Raw genomic sequence first — 25750 nt, forward strand, 5'->3', positions numbered from 1 at the left:
TAATACATAGGCATTTGTTTACAGGACCACAGGTAAGCCAGTCACCTGTGTGTGCTGAGCTGGTTGGGACTGGGATGTCCAGAGAAGAATTGTCCTTCATTTCTGTCCAGACACAGCTGTGATTTAGACAAAAGAAACAATAATGTTAATATCTTTTTCTCCCCTGCCTCTTGCCCTCCAAGAATGAACACTGAATCTCCCCTGGGGCTGTATCTATCTCATTCCTGCCCCAGAACCAGCTCTGTTAAACTAAATATTAGTCCCCAAGTATGTTCTGAATTATTTTGCCCCTTAGACAACAGATAACAGTCTTGCCGTGAATGAGAGAAGACCTGGGACACTTGGACTCCAGGCCTTCCCTCTAACTCTGCTCAGCTACACTTGTCTTTTTGACCCTTTCATGTGAAAATCACCCCCTGGCCTATGATTGTATTTCAGCTCTGTGACTCCAAATACCTGTATGATCATATGGTCACACAATTCTCCTAGCCTCAGATTTATCATCTATAAAATAGGAATTATACTAGGATTAGCAACAGAGGAACCTGAAAGGATAAATTAGTTCATTTTGTTATGTTTTGAGCAGTAACCAGCATATTTTAAGAGCTACACATATGGTAGGTATTAACATATCAGATCAATAACACCAATCTGAAATACACCAATCATAGTGTCCCTTCAGGTAGGATTACATCTAAATGTAAAGCAAACTGGGTGTCCTACATTGAGAACCTAAAAGGAAACTCTAGTGTCTTGAGGTTGCTAGGTTTCTAAAGTTAGGTATCACTACAGCAAGAGTTGTTTACTGAAGCTCCTGTGTTCCCTTGCATGAATTTAGGCATATTTTGTCTCTTACTATGGTAAACTGAGTCTTAAATTATGTGCTTTCTGAGCATTGAGCAACTAACACAGTCTGATAATATCCACATGGACATTGAGATCAAGATCTTCCAGAAGGGAGAAGTTGTAGAGCCAGAAAGCCTGCTTGGGAGGCTCAGTGTGCCTTTCTTTGTTACCTCCCTCCTCTGCCTCATCTCAGCTTCTTCACTGGTGGGATACCAAGAACTTATATGGTCTACCCTGATTGGATTCTATAAGTAATCTATTTCAACTTATTTGTATCTTTCTGGTCATTCAAACCTGGCCCAGGGAATACAATATTAAAGAAATCTGCCTCTTTGTGAGACACCACAGAATAAGGCAAATTTCTTAATTTAAAATCCCACTTTTGAGACTAGAGAGATGGCTCAGCAGTTAAGAGCACTGTCTGCTCTTGTAGAGGATGGAGGGTCATTTCCCAGAACTCAAATGGTAGGTTATAACTATCTATTACTCCTGCTCATCAGAATCTGACACTCCTTCTTGCCTCTTTGGGCACTCAAAGATTTGGATGCACAGACATACATGGAGGAAAAATCCATATACATAAAATATATATAAATAAATATTAAATCCCACTTTTGTCCAGGTATATACCCCAGGAGTTGCCTTCCACTATTCATCTTGTTTCTGGTAGTGATGGAGGACAACTCTGTAGGTCAGAGCTTCCCTGCTTGCTGCAAAGCAGTCTCTGTGTTAAATGTATGCATCCCTCAGCTGATGGGGAGGGCTCAGAGGCTTGAACCAACTGGAGATAGTTAAGAATATGATTATCTGGGCCAGATGCTAACTGGGCAGTTTGCTCCTTCTCATTGCTGATAGAACACTTTCACTGGGTTTCAGAGAGGTAACTCCCCCCTAAAAGTATACCACACCTTCGCAAAAGTCATAAGGGAGTTACCCATGACCCAGACCCATCTGCCCACTTAGTGTGCCACCTCCAGGAGAAAGGCCTCTACTGATGACTTACCTACCTCCAACAACCTTACCCCTTTCCTTCCTTCTGGTCTCTGGCCCCCTGGTCCATCTCCAATTTCTCTGACATTCTTTGAGTATCTTAGGTTACGAAGTTTGTGGCAGATAACAGAAATTAGAGGGGTATTTAAGGATGTTCTGGTTTCTTGACTAATACTTTACTTTCTAGGATTTGGACTGAATGTTAGCTTAGTTCAGGTGATTGCCCAGAAATCTTCTGTTCTAGTTTGGTTTTCACTTTGATATTTAAGAGTTACACAAACTTGATTCTGTTGTTTCTGGTTCATTAAATGGTTGTGGTGGCAGACAGGGAATTAAAGCACCTACTATGTCTCTGTTATGGTGGAAAAGTAAGGGATGAGACATCATGGAGTATAGCATCATGTCTGATACACCCTGTTCTTTGGCAACTCCAGCTTTGCACAGTACTACCTGGTCTCTGGAACCACAGAGGGAAGGTCTGACCTGTTATACTTATTCTTCTTTCTGACTTTGTGTCCAAACATTGCTCTGAGGCCCCTAGTCAATCCCAGGTAAGTGGGCAAGGTGGCTGCTCCTGCTGAGAAAGGGCAAATCAACTTCCTGAGACAGGGTATCCCAGGCCTGGCCTGGGGAAAGGGACTGCTTCTGCAGCTCCTGAATGGAACTAGAGCTTTGAGGAGAAAGCTCTCTTTCAGAGAAGAATTGGTATGACAGTAGGGAAAATTCCCATTGGATATGGCACTGTGCTGACTCAGACAAGAGCCAAAGTCAGAGTACTCTATGTCATGGAGACAAGATTGAACCAGGCCAACAGGAAGTCAGCATGTCTTTTCCCTGGCCCAACAACTTCTTTGACTAAAAGCTGCTATATTTTTGGTGAAGGTTTTTAGAAATATAAGCTTGTTGATCCAAAGAGGGGAAACAAACCTATTTCAATGGCATAGGAGTTCCTTGTAATTATTGAGGGTTTTTATCAGGTAGACAATAGTGATTACTTTGTCCTTTTACTTAAATCTCTGGGGTAGAAAGTAGATGCTTCAGCCCTGTAACATCATGATTGATTCAGTTCTTTCCTCAATCCTATAAAAATAAATGCCCATCCCACCTCAAACATTCCCTGTGTCTGTAACAGTCTGTGTCCCAGCCCTAGACAGGTCCTCAGAGAGTTACATGGAAAATAGAAAACACATATCCACCTTCATGGTGTTAATGACTCTACACATATTGGAAGCAATTAGAGAACAATTCACATAGTAAGTTAATACATGTTAACTAATACATGTACAATGAGCAAATCAATTGATTATAATCCTAGGATACGTGTCTAATAGAAATAAATGGCACCAGCATAGGTAATTAATTATGAGGGGTCAGGGGCTTCCTAGAGCAAGCAAAACATGAGTCACAAAATACATAGGTAGGATGTAATAGAGAAGCTGGAGTAGGAGATGGGATTATGGGTGAAGGCTGGTCTGGAATGGAACGGCTCATGAAGCCCATTCATACCAAGGGCTCCTTGCCAACAGCTCCCTACATGAAATTCTTTCCTTGAGGACATGTAGGACTCAACCATATTAGTCCTTCTCTATCCCCTGTGCCAACAGCCTCAGCATCACTGGGAATCTTAGACATGGGAATCTCCCACCAAAACAGAGGCTATGGTCTCGCTCAGCCACAAACCTCCCATCCCCTCAAAGCAGTTCTGAGAGTGGCAGGATTAAGAGCATTATGTTATCTTGCTGCTTCTCAAATTTGGCTGTGCCTTTGGTTAGGGAGTTTGTAAACCAGGTGACAATGCCTAGGCCACACCTTTAAAGATCCTGATACATGAGTCCAGCTCTGACTTTCACATTCCTTTTTTAAACTCTCAAGATAAGCATGAATATGTACCCTGGGTAGAGGAGTCTTAGGAAAATGACATTCAGGTCCTTTTTTTTACTGACCTTGGATGGGGCAAAAGAAAGAGGAGCATACTTCATCTCCCTAGGTAACTTGAAAATAGTGCCAGATGGCATTTAGGGGCAGAAAGATTTCTGAGACCTGAAATCTTCAGTTTTCCAATGATGACAAGACTTTTAATAATCTGCATAATTGTTCACTCATTTCAGCCTAACACAGGGTACTGTGTATAGAAAACTGACTCTCTAATCTAGAGTAAGTATGCATATATACACTCATTTGCATAGATACATCACACAGTCTATAAACGTATGTAAATGCACACAAAAACAACTGCATAAGGACAGACAGAATTGTTCATGTGCATTCAACCACAACTAAAACACTATTAGGAATCCCAGACCAAAGGTGGACATCATGATGCATGGTGCATGTCTGTAATCCCAGAATTGGAAAAGTTGAAGGTAGAGAATCATGGGTTAGAGGACAGACTTGGTTACATAGTGAAGCTCTGGCTCCAAATAAGTGAGAAAGAAAAAGAAGAAAAAGGAGATGGGGAAGGGGAGAGAGAGGAGGAGAGGGAGAAACAGAGTATAAGGAAAGAAAGAGAAAACAGATCTTAGACCCTGCATGGGTATGAATGGGTTGGAGAGTTTAATATACATAGTACTTCTTTCCAGAGCAATGACCTAATGGAGTAGTGACTGTCTTTTATAAACCACACCTCTAAGTAGAAGCAGGGAGTCCATGGGAAGGCTGGGTATAAGTACTAAGGTCAATTTGGTTTCTTTGCAGATTCGAGCTGATGGTCCCCCCCATGGTGGGGTCCAATATGAGATGGTCTCTGTGTTCAAAGATGGGAGCCCCATCCTCCGGGACATGGCCTTCTCCATCAATCAGCTGTACCTATATGTCATGTCTGAGAGACAGGTAAGTGCTGGCATACGTCTCTTCTTTCTTAACTCTAGGAAACCTCTGATAACCTGTCACCTTTGGTTCGAAGTTGATCTACCCTAAAACAGAGACTGAGTTCACTGTGCTGGGGTTCTGAGGAAGGCAGAGCCCTGTGGCATTTGCAGAGGGAAGCTGCAGGGCCAGCCTCTTCCCGGAGGCTTCTCTCTAGGCCACAGCCCCTGTCTGGATGAGTGATGAAAAGCCCTGCAAGAAAGAGCTAGATTGAGCCCCGCAGTATGGTGTGATTAGGAGGTAGATTTACTGCTCCTGGACCCACAGAGTTGGCTGTTCATGAGAGCCAAAGAGGTGTAAATAATCTAGGCTTCCAGGCTGGGCTGGCTCCTAGGAGACAGGACTGAGATGGGGCCCTGGAAGGAGATCAGATCTTGTCCTGAGTTTAAGATTGGAGGCAGGATGGAGCTAGGCAGTTCTGGAAAGCTGAAACTACTTGCAAAAGTTGGAAATCCCACAGGAGAAGCCTCAGTCTTCTGCTTAACAGCAGTTGAGCAAGCCTCATCTTCCTAGACCCAGGGAAGAGTTATTCTTCAGCTCATATTTTATCTACATGTGTGTGAACATAGGGAATGATGGGGAGAGAAGTAAACAGGGTCGATGGAGTTAACCAGACCCTTAGAGGAAGGAAACCAAGCAAGCTTCTTAGCCATGGCTAGCTATTGTATCCTTTTGATCAGGAGGTAACCATACATCTGCAGCAGCCATGGTATTATCCTTTCCCTGAGGAGGACAAAAAGAAAGACAAAGATTCTGAGGCTATCTCAGGGCTGATGATGCTGACTGAGACTGGGAAGGAAGGCAGCTGAGCTGGAAGACCTACCTGTTTGTTAGGCATCTCCCAGTGTCTGTGTCTTTCATCTTTCCATAAATGTTCCTCAAAGACTCTCTGTCCTTGGTCAGCTTCACCCTTCCCAGAGTTCTGTGTGCTCTCTTCTAAGGTAAGGAATCTGAATCAGCGGATGACAGATAACAGATGAACAGGAATGAGGAAAGGGGGATGGGTGCATGGTGGCATTAAAGAAAGCAGTGATGCAGCTCTAACTTGAAAATTACTTCTTGAGAATAGATGACACAAATCATATGCTAATTGCATGCAAATTACATCGAGATCCTCTTGAGCCCACCTGTCTTTTCTGTCTTTATTCATGTGGCCCCTGCAGTTGAGGCATAAACAGATCCAGTGGAGAACTTAGTGGAACTGAGGGAAGCTTTGCCAACCCAGAGTGGGTAAGGCAATCCTAAAAACAAGCATTGGCCTACTAGCCCAATAAGATAGCCAGTGGGTCTTGGAAAAATATTACTAGACACATAATTACTGAGGACAAAGTACAGGGAAAATATCAGAACATATGAGACTTGGTTGCTACCCTTAATTTGATTACAGTCTAATGAGGGAAGCATCCCCAGAGATCTGTACCTTTGGATAGATTCTATGGATGCTTTGTATTTTCCTCCTATCCTTTTTTGTTTTCAAGGCAGAAACTTATTTGTATTTGTTGAGGTTGCATTTGTATATGAGTATGTTATGTGTGTGGAGGCTAGAGACCAACCTCAGATGTCAATCCGAAGGAGCCATCCACTTTGTTTCTTAAGACAATGTCTCTCACTATCCTAAAACTTAACAAACACACTAGGCTGGCTGGAAAGTAAGCCCTAGGGTTTAGCTGATCTCTTATCCCCACTACTAGGAGTGTGTGTGTGTGTGTGTGTGTGTCTGTCTGTCTGCCTGTCTATCTGTCTGTCTGTCTTTTGTTCATTTGGATTTTGGAGATCTAGCTTAGGTCCTCATATCTACACCTCTTTGACTCCCATGAACAGCCAATTCTGTGGGTCCAGGAGTAGTAAGTCTACCTCCAAGTCACACCATACTGTGGGGCTCAGTCTCATGTTTACCTGGCAAGGACTTACTGAGTGAGCCATTCTCCCAACCCCCAAAGAGTCATTTTTAAATAAAAAAGGTAGATGCTTACACCACAAATCCAATCACTACATTTTAAGAGTAGTTATAAATCACGAAATCCTCCTGCACAAAATTTAACACCTTGTGACATTGGCCAACACCCAGATACTTCTAGAGAACTACCCACAGGCAGGAGGATGAGAGGGATAGAGAAGTGACAACCATGGAGCCAGGTGGAAAGGCAGCCACACAGGATGAACAGTCTATGTTTTGGTTATATTTTCAGATATTCTGTATGCCAATAAGATCACTGCAGGCAGGAACTTTCTCTTGGGTTCCCTGAGCTTATTAAGGTATTAAAAAAAAAAGGTACATAACAGTGACCAATGAGAACTAACGAAGACTGGAAAGGTGGCAAGGCAAAAAGTAGCACATCCTTTTCTCAGACAAGATGCTTTTTGAAAATGCATTCAAAATGTAGGCAGAAGAGGATGTAGTTCATTGTCAGAGAGCTTGCCTGGCATGTTCAAGCCCTAGGTCCCATTCCTAGCACTACATGAGTAGCTGAGAAGAGAGGCTGGGTCAGAAATGAGGCTGTTGAGTAGGCTTCAGGGTAAACAAGGAGCGTTTGGTCCGTATCTGAAAGCATCAGCCCTAGCCACATAAAGTGCCCAAGTATCTTGTTTATAAATATCCCTTCCTTCCTCCTGTCTTTTGTGTTTGATCCCCTGCTCTCGTTATAGTCAGAACCAGATATATTGAGCAGCAGCCAGCCCTAGGAAGCTGAAATTGAAATCCTTTGGGTTTAATGTTACGGGACTGTCTCTGGTCACGTGAGATATTAGTAGGAGTTCCCCATACCAAATGGAGTGAGGCAATCAGAAGCTTGAGTCTAAGGGAGATTTGTGGTGGAGCTCTGAAACCTGTCACCTAAGAAGCTGTAAATCATGTAGAAGAGGTAGCCAGGTGACTTCAGCTGGGGTAATCTAGGGCTGAGGGCCAAAAGCAGCTCATGAGGCCCATCTGTCTGGGGCCATGGAGCAGAGTATTGACACTTAGCATGGTCTCATAAAGGACACATTTTACTGTGTGCCAGGAGTACGGTCAATAAGAGCAAAATCAGGCAGCCTGTTTTTTCTCCCAATGTTTGCCATTATTGTTCCCATGATCCCATAGCCTTAGCTTACTCCTTTATTAATTAAATGATATGAATCAGATAATGAGATATTTCTGATACTCTATGTCCTAAGTCCCATCTCATAATTTTATAGCTGAGTTGACTTGGACAAGCCACTTAATCTCTATGTATCTCACTCAAGGAAAGTTTGAGATCAGTTGAGATAACAAATGAAGAATTTCTTCTTGTTTAGCATCAATGGCCACATACTTACCATGAGGACTCTGTACAGCCTTTTCCAGCCCTCACTCACAATATTCCCCTTACTGGATATGTAGAGGTATGTGATTAGGATAAAGATAGTGGTGCGTGAGCCAGATAGTGGAACTTCTAGTCCTGACTGTAGCAACAGCTTCCTAGGGGCCTGGTTCCTTAAATCCTCAAGGACTTGGAAAGGCAAGCTTCCAAGACAGAGACGGTAGTCTAATTCTAGCACCTCCCACATCTTAGCAAGACTTAGCAAAGTCCTAGGATGGGACTCTTAAAAAATAATATTGGTAATAAATGTATTTTTATTATTGCTATACCAATAGTATGAAATCATTTTTGTTGATTCTTTAATCTGCACTTTCCTATATTTTTCAGTATTATTCTTTGCCTATATATCTTGCACATTTCTTGTACTGTCAAGTCCTTAAGAATAATCCTGGGATTCTGGTAATTTTTCTTTGGTGTTTTCTACACTTGATCTTTGCCAAAAAGCCAAGAATTGATCTTTGGTGTTTTCTGTTTGGTTTTTAAAGTGTCTATATCATGAATGAAAAAAATGATATTTTTGTCAATTATTTGGTGAATTTTGATCAGTTATTTCTCCTTTCACTTAACTCTGTATGGTTTCTCCAGTTATTTATTTTAATACAATAATTCTCAATTTATTGGTTGTGACACTTTTGAGGTTCAAACAATCCTTCCTCAGGGAATCACATAAGACCATTAAAAAACACAGATATTTACATTCCTAACAATAGAAAAATTATAGTTGTAAAGTAGCAATGAAAATGATTTTATGGTTGGGGGGTCACCACAACACAAAGGACTATATTAAAGGGTGGCAGTGTTAGGAGGGTTGAGAACCACTGTTCTGATAGATGTAATGACCATAATTAGGTTATTTGTCATCAAGTGTTTCTTCTGATACTGAAAGTATTTATTGAAACATACACCAATAATTTTCTAAATTATTTTTCTGCATAACTTCATTATAATTTGAATTTTACTTTTTCAGTTTTTGGAACACATTTGACACATAAATCAGTTTTCATGTTCTCCTACAAATACTGTACTCAATAGCAGCATAGGTAGGCTTGACATTAGAATGTAAGATCTTTCTAAAGGAAAGATAGATGCACCCAAGTGCTCCTATAATTAGCTTCTGAGTCGTGATCACTGTACGCACAGAAGGAATTTGTCAATCGTTGAGTATGTTCATGAACCAAGGCAGTATATCTTTTTTCTGTTGCTGGAGCAAACAGTCTGAGACTAGGTAACTTATAACTTGAAGAGGTTTGTGGACCAATGTCAAAACAGTATGGTCCAATCCCTAGTGGGGCTTACCTGTGTCACAACATCATAGGTATTGTCAATGGCATGAATATGCTTCAGGAGGAGAGATCACATGATAAGACCAGAAGTCACAGAGGTGTGGGGAGGAGCTAGGCTTGCTCTTTCTTAACAGCCCTTTTGTAAGAACTAACCAATATCCTCCCAAGGACAGCACCTTCAGTAATCTAATTACATACCAGTATGTCAAAGGCTCTATAGTATTTTCTAACTTGTGAGGCTTGTGAGGCATACTCAAGCCATGTCCAAACTTCATAGGACACGATGGGAAGGGTCCTTTCTGTAATTTCACTTTATAACACACTATGGGCAGTGTTATTTTTTTATGTCTTCCCTCTATGCTTCTGTTCTCCTACCCTTTCCCAGAGATAAGGTACCTCTTATATCTTTGGGACCATGTGAGAGTAGAATAAGATTTCCAATTCTGCCCAGAGAGATTTATCTTTACACAAAGCTAGAACCATCCACTCTAGCACTCAAATATCTCTCTCTCTCTCTCTCTCTCTCTCTCTCTCTCTCTCTCTCTCTCTCTCTGTGTCAATTAACTAAATGTAATTAAGAAATAGTACTAGTAAGAAGTGTTGGGTCATTAGTGCCACTGCCTAACAAGTCAATGTTAATGTACTCTTAATGGATCTGTGGCTTGGCCAGTCCCAGGGGGAAGAACTTGGAAAGAGAATTCCAGGCCTGCTGTTAATTGCCCAGGTTCTCCATCAAGAGAAGGCTGGCTCTTCCCTCGAAAGCTACCCCAACTTCAGTAAGTAATTCAGCAGTAAGTCAGCAGATGTCATGAGCATGAATACAACTTGCACCCAGACTTCAGTGTCTAATGGAAGTCAGTCTGTGAGCGCTGGGAAAGTTAGGCCGGGAGCCAAGTAAAACAGCAAGTAAGAAGATGAAAAGAAGAGACATAGCCTTGATTCCAGCCCAGCTTGTCAGGCTGGCCACTCCCAGAAAGGGAATACCACTCTGTCCTCAGGGTAGATGGGAAGAGAGTGTAGGAATGGAAGCAATTATTTTATTTTATACTTTAATTAGATTGAATTAGCAGAGGGAATAGAGGCATAAAATGATCCAGCGAAGGGTGAAATGGAAAAGGGGAGTTACTGTGCAGAATGGCTCCATGCAGGCTGGAGAGAGCCTTGGGAAGAACAGAGGGCTGGAGTGGGTGGGGGCCTGGGATTCTACTCTCCATTTGAAGATTGGGAGAGGATGAATCAACTGGGGTTTAAGATCTGGTATGTGTGATTGACCCCACCATTGCATAGCCGCTTATTATGTAACTTCATGTAATTTTCTTCTAAGCCTCAGTTGCTTCACCTGTGCAATATATCTAATAAAGCTCGGTTCTCAGGATAAGAGAACAGACATAAAGTGCCTAGTGTGTGTCTAGCACACAGTCTGGGCTTCATTATCAATGATGTTGTTAATAAAACTTACTGGTACATCAGAGAAAAACCAGAAGCGTCTGTTACAACTTATGCCCAAGGAATTCCCTGCTCCCAAGAATGGCTTGCAACCTGTCCTTGATATTACAACCTGCTATCCCAAAGGACCAGTCAGAATACTAGCCTGGCCAAACTGAGCTGTGTGCTCATAATCTGGTATTTATTTTTTTTAAAAAATCCTGCAATATGCCCAGTAGATTAAACAGTCCCACTCTCTCAGGACACAGAGAGGCAGGCAGCTCCTAGCCCTTATGTGAGGCCAAGAGTCCAGAATGCAGGCATCTGTGGAGATGAAGGAGGATATTCTAAGTTAGGCTATCCCCACGCCTTAGGCCACATGTATGGATATCTGGTTTGGAAGGGACCCTCTAGGGGCCTCTTCAGGTATGTAACCAAACCACAAGCTCAGTAACAAAAACAGGAAAAACCTTCCTGTGAACACTCAGACCTAGTCCAAGTGCCCTTATGTATACATACCAGTGTTCTGTTCAATATGGTACAAACTGCCTCAAGCTTTTTGAGCATAACACAACTATTTTTCACAGCCTCAGGGAAATGACACAAACAGATAGGGTTACATGAATGATGGTGGGAGGTCTGGAGAGTTATCTCAGCAAGAAGTGTGTAGTGCTCTTGCAGAGAATCTGAGTTCCATTCCTAACACGACTGCCAGTCAGCTCACAACCACTTATAACTTCAGGTGTTCATGATCTGACACTATTTTTTCTGGCCTCCATGGGCACTGTACTCACATGCATAGACCTCTACCACCACCACACACATATATGAGACTTAAACAAGGGGCTAAGACTCTCTGGACTTCTGACCAGACTGGCATCAATCTATGTGCTTTGGGCGTTTTTACAACCTAGCAATCCAGGCACAGTCTCTGACCTAGTCTCTAACATGTTAAGCATGTCATCTCTGGACTCTGAGAATAAGAGTCCCCCACAAATGAGACAGAAATTAGATTAACTTTGGAAACCTCCTCATGCCTTTTACCTGCCTCTTCACTCTAGTGGCCATCACCCCCATGAACTTATGTGTGTCCATAGACAGAATTTAAGAAACAAGGCTAGGGAACAATCAACTGCTTGGTTCCCTGTCTTCCAGGGCCATAGCCCACAGAACACCAGAGCTTGCCAGAGCCTCAGAAATGCCCCCATTGTAATCCAGGATGAAAAATATTCAATGGGCATTTCCAGCATTGCGGACATGGAACACTTAGATCCAGAGTCAACATAAGTGCATGAGGACACACCAGTGATTCTCCATCAGGTTGCTTATTAGCTGAAGTTGTTTAGTCCCCCAAGAAGGACCACACAAATGTTGTTAGCCCTAAAAGGAACACTGGGAAATGGACTCTGTCAGGAGAAGGCACGGTGTAGGGACATTCCCTGACAAAGCATGAACCTGCCTGTGACAACTATCCTAGCTCTCAGATATAGCTCTCCCTCATGACACAGAGAGATATATTCCTCACTCTACATAGTTGCAGGATGCTAACACATTTAGCACTTTTTCTTAGGAAGTTTACAAGTGGCAGGACAATATGAACTTCAGCCTGAAGTTCTCAGACATATAGATTATGAAGCCCCCTCCCCCAGTAGTTCCCCATGAGCACAGAACTAACTCCCCTCTCTGTGTCTGTGTCTGTGTCTGTGTCTGTCTGTCTGTCTGTCTGTCTGTCTCTCTCTCTCTCTCTCTCTCTCTCTCTCTCTCACACACACACACACACACACACACACACACACACACACACACACACACACATTTTCCCTGTTTGGGAAGAACCTGGAGGTCAGGCCAGTCTCCTGCCTGATGAAGTTGCAATACCCAGCCAGCTTTACAAGAGAACAAATTTTGTGTTCACTAGTTTGGAGGAGTCCCTTTGAATAATTACTAAGTAGGATCTAGGACCAAAAATAGAACCATTTCTAAAAGGGCTACGTTCATGCCTGGAATAATAAGTCTACTACCTGTAGCCAAGAACCTTGTAGGGAAAACAAAAAGTGTGAAGAACTACAACTTCCAGATTCCTTGGCCCTTACATTCTGACACCTCAGGCTGTTAAATTTTGATTGTGGGTATTTGTTTAGTCCAGGGGAGAAGATGTCCCCAGTGTGGACAGAACATAGCTAAGTATGTTTTTACAAAGCAAATGGAATCTGTCACAGGCGTCCCCACCTCCCCACTCCCCCTCACACACACTTTTCTGGCCTTGGCTCAGGGGAAACATGAAGGCGGAGTTGGAGGTGGGCAGAGAGTTGAGCCTCAGGGACTTGATGAATTATGGAGTTTGAGGATTAGGAAAGTGAGGATAAGAGAGTTGCTGCTGCACCCAGGGTCAGAATGTGTCACTTTCAATCCAAGCCTCTGGTGCACATGTGTTTCTGGTTAAGGACATGGAACCCCATGTGGCCCCAGGAGCCAGGAGCTGAGTCTCACTCAGATCAGTGTCTTTCCCAAAGAAAGGGCAGAATCCTGCCTCCAGGAGCACAGTGCAAGGAGCCAGCCCTGGCCTGCCCCTCCCCCACCCCGCGCCCGCCCCTCAGGTTTTAAGTTCCCTCATCGCCAGCATCAAGGAGCCCAGAGACTGACCCAGATCATTGCTGGCCATTAATATTCTCTTGGAGCATTTTTAAAAATAAATGTTTTCACCTGAGGGAAAAGAACTGCTAACCTTCGCTATTAATCAGACACTTGGATTGCTGTATTTTAGAGAGAATTAGAGAGAATTCCAGCATCTTATTTTAAAATCCTTTGGTTTGGAAAGAAGTGATTAAACGAAATGTTCAGTCTGGATAGACTAGTGCCAAAAACCCTCATTGCTCCAAATGAGCAGGGGTCTGGGGAGTCTCCTCTGAACTTCGGCAGGGCGTTTGATTTCTCTTTCTAGCAACTGCTGGTGACTGACACCCTGACTGCCCATAGTGATGCTCCAAGGATAGGGTGAGGGAAATTACTGGATCTGAATTCCAGATGCTCAGAGAGAGACTCCCTTGCCCTGACTATAACTGTGTCATCAGGAGAACCAGGGCTAATGCTGGCTAATATGGCTCAGCCCAGCATTCGACTGTGGCTGCACTCAGCACAGCCAAAAGGAAGCAGTGGTTGTGTGTACAAAGTTTTAATTTAAAAAATTTAAAACAACCTAGGCCCCAGAGAGTCACTGAAGATGTTCCCAAGAGTCAAATTAAACTGGGAGAGATTTGCATATCATTTGCATATATAGCCTCTTTCATTCAGCAGACCATTAAGTGTCTACCATGTATAATGCATAGCTTTGTCCACTGGTAAGTCATTTGCATATGCAGATTTGGACAAGGCTGTCTTTCTAAGGAATGGTCCGGCAAATATCTTATAAATAGGTCTGCCCTGGAGATAGTCTCCTTATGATTTCTTCCTGCTCTTTTCACTACAACAGCACTATTAAGTGTGGGATTTGGGTAGAGATAAAAAACAGGAGTCGTGCTTGGGGAGGGCCATCAAATTTTGCCAGTAAAGAGTAGAATATAGGTCAGAGAAAGAATATGGGTAGAGTGCTCAGTGACTGAGGCAACTTGAACCCTCCAGGAAGTGCTCTCATGAATCCCTTCAGGTTTAAAGTCTCCAAAAAGGATCTCCTCTTTGCCTTGATGCAGGGATCCAGAGCTAGTCAGCCTCAGAGATTATCTAGAGAAGCCTTTTGTTTCAGAGAAAAGGGGGCCTAGATCTCCAAAGTGGCTTTGAAAACAAAGAGTGAACCTTTAAAAAGGCTGACAGTCACCTACTATGAGCAGTTACCATTAAGTTCAGCTCCAGGACTAACTGAAATGAGGCCTTGGGCAAGCTGCTTCACCTCTCTGCTTCAGTAACCTCATCTGTAAATGGGCATACTTGTGGTCTGTGCTTAAGTGTTCAGTGAATTAATTCAATGAATTTATGCCTTAAAAGCACTCAGAGAAGTATCTGGCAGGCCATGCCTGCTTAATACATGTTAGCATTGTAATTATGGTTTTATGGTTGTGTCCCATGTCTATCACCAGGCCAGGTCTTACAGAGCAAGACTCAACTTATAACCACACCTATAGTATAAACTCTACTGGTTGCCTGGCCTCTCAGCTTTGCCTTATTTAAGATGTGTTGAAATCTAATATTCACTCCAATGTTTTTCTTCTTTTAGTTTACAAACATGACCTCAGCTAATGAGTATTATCTTCCCATCCTTTTCTGTAGATAAGAAAACTGAAATTAAGTCTGGCTTGCTAATTTGCCCACAGCAGCAAAGCTGGCAAACAGCAGGATTGAGCCTCTGCACCAGGCCTCCTCAGTCACAGCTCCATTTCTAGCTCTGAAAACAGTGCCCCCTGCTGTGCCTGCTCCCATCCTGCAATTTCTCTATCAAGGGCTCCAGGCTCCAGGAAACCCAGGCCCTCCTAGCCTGGCCCTCCTAGCCTGGCCCTCCCGAGGTACTCTGTTTAAAAACCCAATTAAAGAATGCCAGTGCTGTTTCAGAACCCACACTCATTTAAGGGACAATAGAAGAAATGTTCCTCGTCAAAAGATAGAAAAAGAAAGGAAGGAAGGAAGGACAGAAAGAAAAAAAGAAAGAAAGGAAGGAAGGAAGGAAGGAAGGGAGGGAGGGAGGGAGGGAGGGAGGGAGGGAGGGAGGGAAGGATAGACAGACAGACAGACAGACAGACAAAGAAAATTCTGCCCAAGGGGTTGGTGCCACTGTCCTGTGTATTGTATAGTAGATCAGAATCCTGACAAGAATGCTCTCTCCTCCTTAAGTCAAACCAAAAGACAATTACCCATTTTAGACCAAAAAGGAATCTAAGGCCCCTCGAGGCTTAGTGACCTAAACAAGGTATTTGTAGGGTTCTTAGGGGTAGAGCTATGAGTGAGGTGCAAGTTTGGGCAATGGCAAAGTCTTTGCCTCCCTGCTCTTCCCACTACCACCAATGCCATCCAGAGATCCCAGAGTGATCTCATGACACCTTGTGCATGTGTTTACCCTGTCCTCAACAGAGGAAACCCTTGAAAGGAGGCAGGTACAGAATACAAGAAGTGTTGCAGCTAAGTCTCACCCAGCCTCTCCAGTACTACCCAAGAGTGAGTGAGGTATGCCAGGATTAACTCAACTGCTGGTTCCAGCTGGAGCCCTAAGGCTCAGGAAGGCCTTAGAGATAATGGCGGGGCAGAGATGGAATGACACTCCAGGACTCAGCCTCCTCCTCACAGCCCTTTCTGACACTGACACTAGTGCTCTCAGTATTCAGTTTTGGTAATTGAATGTATTTGATTTATACCATAACATTTAGTGACACTTTGGATTTCCAATTAGGCTTCTGTCAGGCACTGAAAGTCTGATTTGTTTTGTTTTGATCAACACAAAAGAGAGCAACATCAGAGGAACTGTCAAAAAAAAAAAAAGAAAAAGAAAAAAAAACACAACCCTTATTTCTATCTGCCAATGACTGGGACAGTGATACAGTGATGAGAAGATATGGTTCAGAGGTGTTGAGAAGCACACTCATCATGAGCAAGGGAAGAGGAGGAGAAGAGAGAAGAGGTAGTGTCTGAAGTCCTGGGCCTCCTCCAGAGTAGGTGTGCAAGCTGAACATAAGAGGATTGTGTAGACCAGAGATGGGAACAGGACAATTCACCCCATAAGCTTCTCACTCAAAATGACATAGGCTCAGAAATTCCCCCCCTAGAACATTAATGCAGGCCCTTCAGAGGTGGGAAGCTCTCACCCTCTCATCCAGAAGTGGCCAGCTGTGCAGGTTCACATAAAGATATGAGCTTGTCTTCACTGCCTGCGAGTCTGCTTACACACTCATGCCCAGCAATGATTCTCTCTAGGGCTGTCTACATGCAAATGTTTAGGGTCAAACTCAGGTATGTTAAGGATTTCAGGGGAAGGTAGGTAAAGGATGGCAGAAGATGATGCATCTGCCTTATGAATCATCTGGGAGACTGAGTCAAGGCTAATTGCAACCTTAGTTTCCCCTTTGTGAAATGAATTCTTTCAAAGGGCACTGGGTACACTGTGCTTGGAAGCTGACCTGGGTGTGAGTACTAGTGTGAGGGCAGTAACCTATCCCTCCATAGCCAAGGAGCAGTATCAATCGTGAAGCTTTTTTTTTTTCTATGCCATTGCAGGAGAGAAGTTGGGGGTCGACACTTCTCTTTCAAGGCTTGGGTCTCACTTTTTGAGATCCAAACTTTACTGCATTTTTCTAGCAGGCCCTTTGCTCTTTCTCTAGGCCCAGTTTAGGAACCTGGTGTCTACTTGATGGTTCATGGTTCAATTCCCTGAGCATTTGCCACTATGAGTGAGGTAACCTTCCTTTTCCATACCTGTTATCCCACTCCCCACTCCTCTCTGCAAACAGGTTGGGATTTAAAATTGCCACCAGGAAGAGCACCAGCTGCCATCAGCTGGAGGCAGCTTAGGAAACAGATCAGGTTCAGCTTCCACCCTGCAGGCAATGTATAAAGTTGAGAAGCCTAGAATAGGTAGACACAGTAGAAGGAAGATTAAAAGGAGCCATGGGCAGAGATGAGGCCAGTGTCTCAGCCACTCAGTTACCAAGAGGCTCATCCAGCAGCCACTCGGGGCTCAAATGCTTGTAACACTAGGCTTGTCTTCATACAGTCACATACACACAAGAGGGACAAGTGAGCAGAGCTGACAGTGAAGTGTGTACAGGGCTGGAAACGCAACAGCTCTGGATGCTCCCAGACTTGAATCAGAGAAGGCTTCCTGGATAGGGGGTGGGGGGATTCTCTACTTGACCTATAAAAGGGGAGAGTTTACCCAGGGGAGTTAAGTTAAAAAAAACTTTTCAAAGAATGCAAAATCAGAATATTTGAAATATTTGAATAGTATTTCCACAGACTTGAGATTGTTTACACTGAGGAAAGGTTAGGAAGCATCAATCCCCCAGAAACACCATGGCACATAAGTGTGCAGCCTTCTAATGAGCACCATTCCCAAGAGAAAAGAGACCCAATCCAGAAATAACAGGCTTCAAGCTTCCCAGCTGTAGCAACTTAGAATGTAGGAGAAAACAACCATGTACCGAGAACAAAGATCATCACTAGGGTTATCCCTGGTACAAGTCCCCCATTCCCTCCACCTTCAAACTCCTAGACAGGCCTTGGGTCTTAGTGACATCATCAAGAGAAAGATACCAGTGCTGGTCCACTACCTCCTAAGACATCCTTGTCCCTTACTGTATGACAAAGGTGTCATCTGGCAATGCCAGTTAATGGGACAAAGATAAAGATGTTTTCCCTTTGGCTTTTAGTCCCTTCTTTCAGTGATGTTAATAGTCAGTGAGACTTTGTCTGGCTGGGCTGCTTCTCTTTCCCTAGGAGATGACAAAGTTTCATAATTATTGGGTGCTTAATAAATATTTAGTATAGGCTAGGAGCCAAAGGGACAAAGAAAGAAAGCTGTTATGTAAGAAGGCTTCCTAGGTTGGCAAAGAGGTCCTTGTAGACAAGTCATCCCTTTATGCAGATCTGGGCTTTGCAGTTCTGCTTTTCCCCAAAGCTTGGCCTGGCCTCTCTAAGCATCAGTTTTCTCTTCCGTAAAGTGGGGTCAACAATAATCGTCACTATTTTGATTGATGGAGAAATAAAATAAATGGCTGATCCATATGGAATTTTTGAGACAGCAGGAACTCAGCCTATAGAATGCATGTAGGTTAGCCATGCCTGTCTCCCTGGTTCACTTCTTAGCTTCCTCTCCTCTGCCACCGAGCTCCCAACAAGTTGTACTGTTTTTATCCTGAAGTCATCTGCCAGTTGCATCTTTTTCCAGACTGTCTTAGGCGACAAGACTGAGGAAGAAAAACAGATAACCACAGAAGCTCATTTGCCAGTTGTCAGAGCCTGCCATCAGCAAAACATTCCTGTTTCATCTCCTAGGGTGCCAAGAAAAATCAGCCTGACCTTTGAGTTACTGCTCAATATGGATTTCTTACATCTGGGTCTCTCCACGAGTGCCCAGCCCACCCTCATCTTTCCATCCCTCAGGAGCTTGGTGCTCTCTCCCTGAATCCTATTCCTTACCAGGCTGCAGAGTGGGTGAGCTGTTCTGTGTCCTCTCAACATCATGACCAGACTCCTAAACCCAGTGAGTGTAGAACAAGTACAGGAAAGCCTGATCCTGTCCAACAGACCATTTCACCTAGCATGCAAAGTGAGGCAAAAGCAGCAAGACATGTGCTCCAGCATTTCTCAAGCGCTGAGCAGCCTTGTTCTACTTACTGCCAACCTGCACCCTGAAATTTCTCTATTAGGATTTAAGGATACCCACTCCATTCATTTGTGTTCCTTCCACATCTATTGTCACATTAGTTCTACACCTAGTTGACCTGATGTGACCAGCTACTGTTTCTGCTTTTTTGCCTCTTTCCTTCCTGAGGCAGCCTTACTTTCTCCAAGTCACTCAGACTTAGATGTGCAGCTAGGGAGCAGCCAGGAGAAGATGGTGATGATCAGTAGTGTCAAGGACATGAAATAACAAATGTACTAAGAAGAAAACATGACATACAGGTCCTCAAGAAGCCAAGAATGAACTAGATAGATCTGGCTGCAGGAATTAATGTGTGTGTGTGTGTGTGTGTGTGTGTGTGTGTGTGTGTGTGTGTGTGTGTGTGTACAGTGTGTATGCATATGTGTGTTACAAAATTGTATTCCAAATCAGCTTCAAGAATGTTTTCCTAGAAAGTCCGTTACTCAGCAGGCCTTGGTCTTCTCTTGGCCTCTATCACCTGTGTTGGCAAGACTTTTGTCTTCCCATCTGGAAAAGAGAGTTTAAACCCCTTTGTGCTAGTCAGCTTCAGGATTTTTAAGCTTCCTTTTTGGACACGGCTGTCAGCATCAGTTTTCTGCAGGGAGTGATTTAATCTTCATTTACTCATTAATCCCCCCCACACACAACTTCATTAGGGAAGATTTATAAAGGTGCTGAATTGGAAAGGTCAGCTGTCCCTGGGCCCGGGATGTGGTGTGCCCATCTCTCTTCTCATGAGCTTCATTCTCAGAATTCATTCTTGAGACTGGAAGATGAGGAAGACAGCCGAAGAAGAAGTCAGTCTTGTATTAGGTCTATGTGATTTCTGGCTCTGCCATCCCCAGGCCCAAGGGTCTCTCAAGGAAATTGCTGATAGAAGCAATTGAGAAGTGGACTGAGGACTAACAGGGTGGTATAAAGAGTATCCTGGGCACGGTACCTATCAGACAGCAAATGGGAGGAAAGGTAGCTCTTATGAAATGTGTCCCACTGTCATGGACAAGCCCTGGCAGAATACCCTAAACAACAGGGCACTATTTCCAAGTGACTATATACAGAAGTCTGTCTGACATCACCAAAGTACATAAACTCCGCATATCCTATATCTGATGCCACGTATATAACCACAGGGGACACCTAAGTTCATGAAGGACTCAAAAAAAAAAAAAAGTCTTCACCTTAGTGAGGTGAAACTTGTTTCTGAGACCTGAAAGATTCCGCAAGACATCAGGCTGAACTACCTCCTTTTCTTTGCTGTAGCCAGGTCTCCACTCATCTTACCCAGAAGTCACTCATCCTTGTGTGCCTTGCCTCAAGTCTCTATGTCTTTTGCTGTCACAGTGGCTGACCATCTGAGTTCATTGAGTTCTGTCTACCAACCTCACCAGAAGAGGAACAATAGAAAGTAGACTAAAAATTATACAGAAACTTTAATCTTATGGGAAGGATACATACCTGCTGCCTCTTCCCTGTCTTCTGCCTTCTGGGCAGAAGGCAGAACTCAAAACTATTCCAGTCCACTCCTTGAGATAACCACAGTCTTCTGGTCTTCTCTCTAACATTGATTACACTTCTATTCTTCCCATTTAATATCTAAATGACTAGGGGACTGGACAGGCCAGGGGCCCCAACCTCTTACATTGCCAACTGTATAGCCAGACTCAAGTAGGATTTGAGAAAACAATTTCAATAAGAAGGCAGGTGGGAAAACCTATTCCATGTGCCAAACTGAGAATATTGGGTTTTAATATGATCACAGGGGATTACAGAAATTAATTTTATTTTATCTAATATTGTACAACTTGGGACTTCTGGAATTCAACACGTAAATTTATGCTCCCAGTGCAAATTGGAGCATGTCTAGATTAATGGAGAAACTGTAGGGACCCCCACTTTCTCCAGAATCCAATTTTCCTTATGGGATTACCTACTTGTTTGCCAAAGACACACCTAGAGCTAAATTTCCAAAGAAGGAGCAACTCTGTAGCAACAGAAATCTGACTGATGCCTCTTCTAGCTAGGGTGTATAACAGAGCCCCTAGGCATTTATAGCAGCCTTCTGAGCAGCCTGGAGACTAGACAGGGGCTTCCATTAGTCAGTGGAAGTAGACCTATGTTGCTGTAGTCTAGCAGTGAAGGGGGAGGTTGAGGGTATTTCTCTGAGATGGCAGCATAATGACACACTGGATGTAATGAGATGCCTGGGGCATTGTTAATCATGCCTGACCTTTTTAGATCAGTGATATTGTATTGTTTTATTTCATAAAATAAGACCCTATCCCAAAGGGCATTTGATATAGTTGGTTATTTAACGTTTTGAAAGGAATTTGCTTCTAAAAATTAATTTTGTTGTGAAACTCTCCATGGAATCCATTAAGATGACTGAAGGTACTAGCCATTGGACACTCCAGATAAGAAGTGACTAGCATTCATCAAACTATGTGCTCACAGGCCATACCCTGAGTTCTTCCTCGTTCTCTACTGTCATCTTGCCACAGCCTCCAAGCCACTATGACTAGTGCCACTCTCTTGGCCTAGCCATTAGCCACTCCTCTCCCCATAATGCAAACTAAATCAATATTGAAAGTTAAGGAAAGAAAAATGGCCTCACACGTACAGGAAGCATATTCTCAACTCTCTTTAGCTGGGTTTGCCTAAGACATATATATTAGTCAGTAGAATCCCCTGGTTCTGTTTTTCATGTTTTTCTGTTTCTTTTTACCTGTGGCCCTAGACTAACATCTAGTGGTCATGGGGAAGTGCTGGTAGACTTCATCATGGAGAAATAAGAATGCATACAATCTATAAATGTTTCCTGTCTTACATCTTTGTCAACTAGATGGAATAGATATCCCATTCCTGTTATTCTCAGGAGAGCTTCTAAGGGATAAGTTCATACCACCACTTTTATTGAACAACTATGATCCTCCTGGTCCTTTCCAACCAGTTTCTAAGGCCTCCTTCTAACCCTGGTCAAGGGCTATTGGTTTTTGCCCCTTACATTCTGAAACTACAGATTTAGCACGTGAAATTACTTTAAACATAAGCAATGACAGATAACCATTAGAGGAGAATCAGCCTTTATGCTGTAAAATTTGAGCTGGGAATTGTCAGTTTTAAGAGCTAAGAGAGAGACATATGGACAGAATACCAAGAGAATTTTATTTGTCTCTCAACATTAAACCTAAATCATAAGCCACACCATGCAGTCTCACATTACAGCTCACAGTGCTCTTTCTTTGTGAAAAGTATGCATAGGCTATAAACATTCCACACTCAACACAAAATCATTTCACAGTGGTTTGGTTTCCCCTGTGGTAAAAATGGTAGACCCCAGCTCCAGAATCCCTAAGTTGTCCATTTAATGACTAACCTTGATACAATGAGGTTTCTAGGGTGAACAGTCCGGTCTCTTGCATAATGAAACTTACTCATATGTGTGTGTTGGCCTCTTTTCCTGTAGTTTCTTAGCTTTGAGTTAAGTAAGAAGTCACTAATATTTACTAGAATGTGGATGAAATTCTAGTTTCATCCAAAATATTGTGCTAAGTCAAAGAAGCAGTCACATGTAGTATGGTTCAACAAATAGGAAGTGCATAGAATAAACAGACAGAAAATCAACCAGTGGGTTTCCTGGAGTGGAGAAGCTAGAGACATAGGAAATTGAAGTGATTATTCATGGACATGAGCTATCTTTTGGGGAAGTATTCTAAAATTAAATGTGGCTTTATTTTATTCACAATACCATGAATGTACTCAGCACTTTTGGATCATATTCTCTCAAGTGGATAAATTTGGGGATATGTGAATTTTATATCAATAAAAATCCTTAGAAGTTCTAAGGACGCTGTACTGTGACTATCTGGCTACTCAGTAGCCTCTCCTTCTAGTACCTTTTGCCTAGAGGATACATCTACACTGTGGTTGGGCTGTTGTGTGAGACCTCTGTGGGATCTGCTGTCCTGATTTTCTTTCTCTCTCCTTGCTCTCCTATTCCTTCTCTGTCCCATCTCCTTTCTTCCTTGTTTCCAGCCAATCACACCCCCATTTGTACAAGCCAGGGGCTTGCTATGATCCCAGAAAGCTGAGGAGGAGAGAGAAGATGATAAAATTTAAAGGACCCATAACAATGTCATTAGTGTTATTATCATAGCTATCTAAAACTTGATGCAATCCTCACAACAACCTCTTAGGGGAATAGTCTGCTGAACAGATATACAGAATTTAGAATACACGGAGACTTAATGAGCAAACTCACATGACCCACTTCTTCAGGGCAAGAATAAGTCAAACCTGCTTGCTGAACCTCAGTGCACATCCTCTGAAGTTCTGTTGACCAGAAGCATTGGGCTAGGTTGCATTATTTATTCTCAAGTAATTTGACAGGGTTCCAAATTGCAGTACCTAGGAAATGATCTTTTAGTCTGATATTAATGGGAGTTTATGGAATATATCCTGTGGTTCTTCTACTCATTGTGGTTTTCATTAAGACTCTAAGCCTGCTTTAAAAGTCTGTTTATCATTTTAAACTCTTCTGTTTAATCTTGGTCAGTGCAATTGGTCAGTTCTTCAGGACAAGCTGAAGGAGACAGCTCCTGATGGCTCTTTTCTTCTCAAGTTGTGTGCCTTCATGACAGGGTGGAACAATTAGTCACCACACCAGTAGGTGCTGAGCGTGTGTGACATGAATGTGGGTGCGGTAAGCCAGTGTGGATGTGTGCCAGGAGAGTATATGGATGTATATCATGAATATGTGGTAGGGATATATGTTTGTATACCAGCTGGAATATGTGGGGTATACCCATGAGTATGTCAGAAGTTCTCACTATGTATTGATACCCCATTGGCTCATGGAGGGTTGCTGTTGAGAGGAAAATGGGCAACTCAGTGCTAAGGGACCCACTGGATTTCAGCCGTACTCATAGAGGATCCAGAGCTCCTGGTCACCTCTGCAGGGTTAGACACTTTCATCCCAGCATGCAGGCTTTTGGAATACTCCCCTTCTTGACTCCTCTTCTTTGAACAATCCTGGGATTATTCATTTTTTTTGATTATTATTAGAACTATCCACTGCTAAGGAACCAACAAGAAAAGAAGTCTAAATGAGGGGCATCCTTTTTGCATCCTCCTCTCCCCAGAACATACCTCATATCTCATGCTCACTGCGGCCTTTAGTGTTTCCATGTTCAGAAAACTCCATGTCGAACTCCTTATTAAGACCAGCTTATTCCATGGATGCTTCTTGCTTCCAAATCCACAGTTCACTCCTGACTCTCTGCACATCCAGCTCTCTTCTAGAAATTTTAAAAAGCAATATTTAGCATTAAAAGTATTCCCTCTGGATCAATGAGATAGAATCTCTGAAATACCAAACAACCATGTTTCTGTCTTCTGCTTCTTTAGAGGCTTTAGGAATGGAGTTGCAAGATATGATGGTTCAGGTGGTGCACTATACAAAAGTTTTGGCTAAGTGGGAAATGGTGGCTAAAAGCAGCCCCTCACGTATTGTAGCATTTAATGTTCTTGGAAGTCACCTTTATCTAGCCATGCAAAAGTGTCCTTTTAGTTCGGTGGTGCTCAGTAAGCTAAATCACAGTGTCTCAGACCCCCTCCCCCACTAGAAGCCAGGGAAGTACTTAGTGAAAGATATAAAGAATACTATCTATCTACTCCAAGCCTCTACAGATGAAGACTGGATCCCCTACCCTGCCTCAGAAAGTGCCATTTTCCTTTCTTAATACTTTGCCATGCCATCACCTCTCTGACTAGTACCCCAAACTGATCAATATCACTCCACACTTACCACCTCCACCCTTCTCTGGTTACTACCACTTTAATGAATACCACCATCCTACTCTGACCACTGCCACACCCTCTCTGATCTCCATTCAGTTCATCACCTTCTTTAACTCTGGTTTAATTTTCACCTTGTTACATCTGCCTTCTAAGTGGTCCAGTCTTTTTATGTCCTTCCAATTTGTTAGCATGCTCCAGAAAAGAGAGCACACTTCTGTTTCCTTTGCTTACAGTCACCTCTCTAACATCTTCAGAGGACCTGTCCAATGGGGATCCTATCAGTTCCAGTAATACTCTGAGTGGCATGACAGCTGAAAGCACAGATGGCCAGGCTATGTGTTCAGAGCCATATAACTAAACTAACCAGAGACCTCTCTCTCCAAATGCCAATCCCACCAGGTATCTAGCAACACATGGGTACACTCACAGAGCTCCCTCTAGCTCTCTACTTCATTGTGGGGGAAATGTCTCTAAAATTTAAGGAAGTTCTAGAGAAACTGAGCCAGGTAAGGCAAAGTGTTAGACAATAGAAATAAGAAATAGCCAGTCTTTGACAGATTAACCTCAGTGTTGCTTAGTGAACAATAGATTTACTACAGTCTTCTCTGAAGCTGTGTTGAACTAGGAGAGGTAGTATATGAGAAGGCAGCACCAGAAATATAGTCTTCTCATTTAGTTCTGATCTAGCTCTTGCTCCCCTTAGAGAACTGTGTTCAATTTGTCCCAGCAAGGGATGGGGTCTCTGTCTGACATTAAAGATGTCAATCATCATCATGACCTTTTAGCCTTCCCAGCTCCTTCTCCTGCTCCAAAATTGAGCACCCAGCAGTCACTACATAGCAGTACCGATGCTCTAGCCTCTCATAATG

At 43.1% G+C, this 25750-nt stretch overlaps 1 protein-coding gene and 1 long non-coding RNA gene across 10 annotated transcripts in view; one reads left to right on the forward strand and one right to left on the reverse strand.

The window, feature by feature from the left end:
• The window catches only part of Plxna2 (plexin A2), a 205182-nt gene that overhangs the window by 95778 nt on the left and 83654 nt on the right, over positions 1-25750 (forward strand). For both annotated transcript variants that reach the window (XM_063272193.1, NM_001105988.2), the window contains exon 4: positions 4531-4665. In XM_063272193.1, coding sequence (XP_063128263.1) covers positions 4531-4665 — 135 coding nt within the window. The remainder of the gene's footprint in view (positions 1-4530; positions 4666-25750) is intronic.
• The window catches only part of LOC134481549 (uncharacterized), a 65387-nt gene that overhangs the window by 35660 nt on the left and 3977 nt on the right, over positions 1-25750 (reverse strand). For 3 of the 8 annotated variants that reach the window (XR_010057166.1, XR_010057163.1, XR_010057167.1), the window contains exon 2: positions 46-24379. This is a non-coding gene — a long non-coding RNA (uncharacterized LOC134481549). The remainder of the gene's footprint in view (positions 1-45; positions 24380-25750) is intronic. The other 5 variants (XR_010057162.1, XR_010057169.1, XR_010057168.1 and 2 more) reach the window with 3 other exon arrangements.

Source organism: Rattus norvegicus, chromosome 13 (genome assembly GCF_036323735.1).
Source record: "Rattus norvegicus strain BN/NHsdMcwi chromosome 13, GRCr8, whole genome shotgun sequence".
Classification (NCBI taxonomy): domain Eukaryota; kingdom Metazoa; phylum Chordata; class Mammalia; order Rodentia; family Muridae; genus Rattus; species Rattus norvegicus.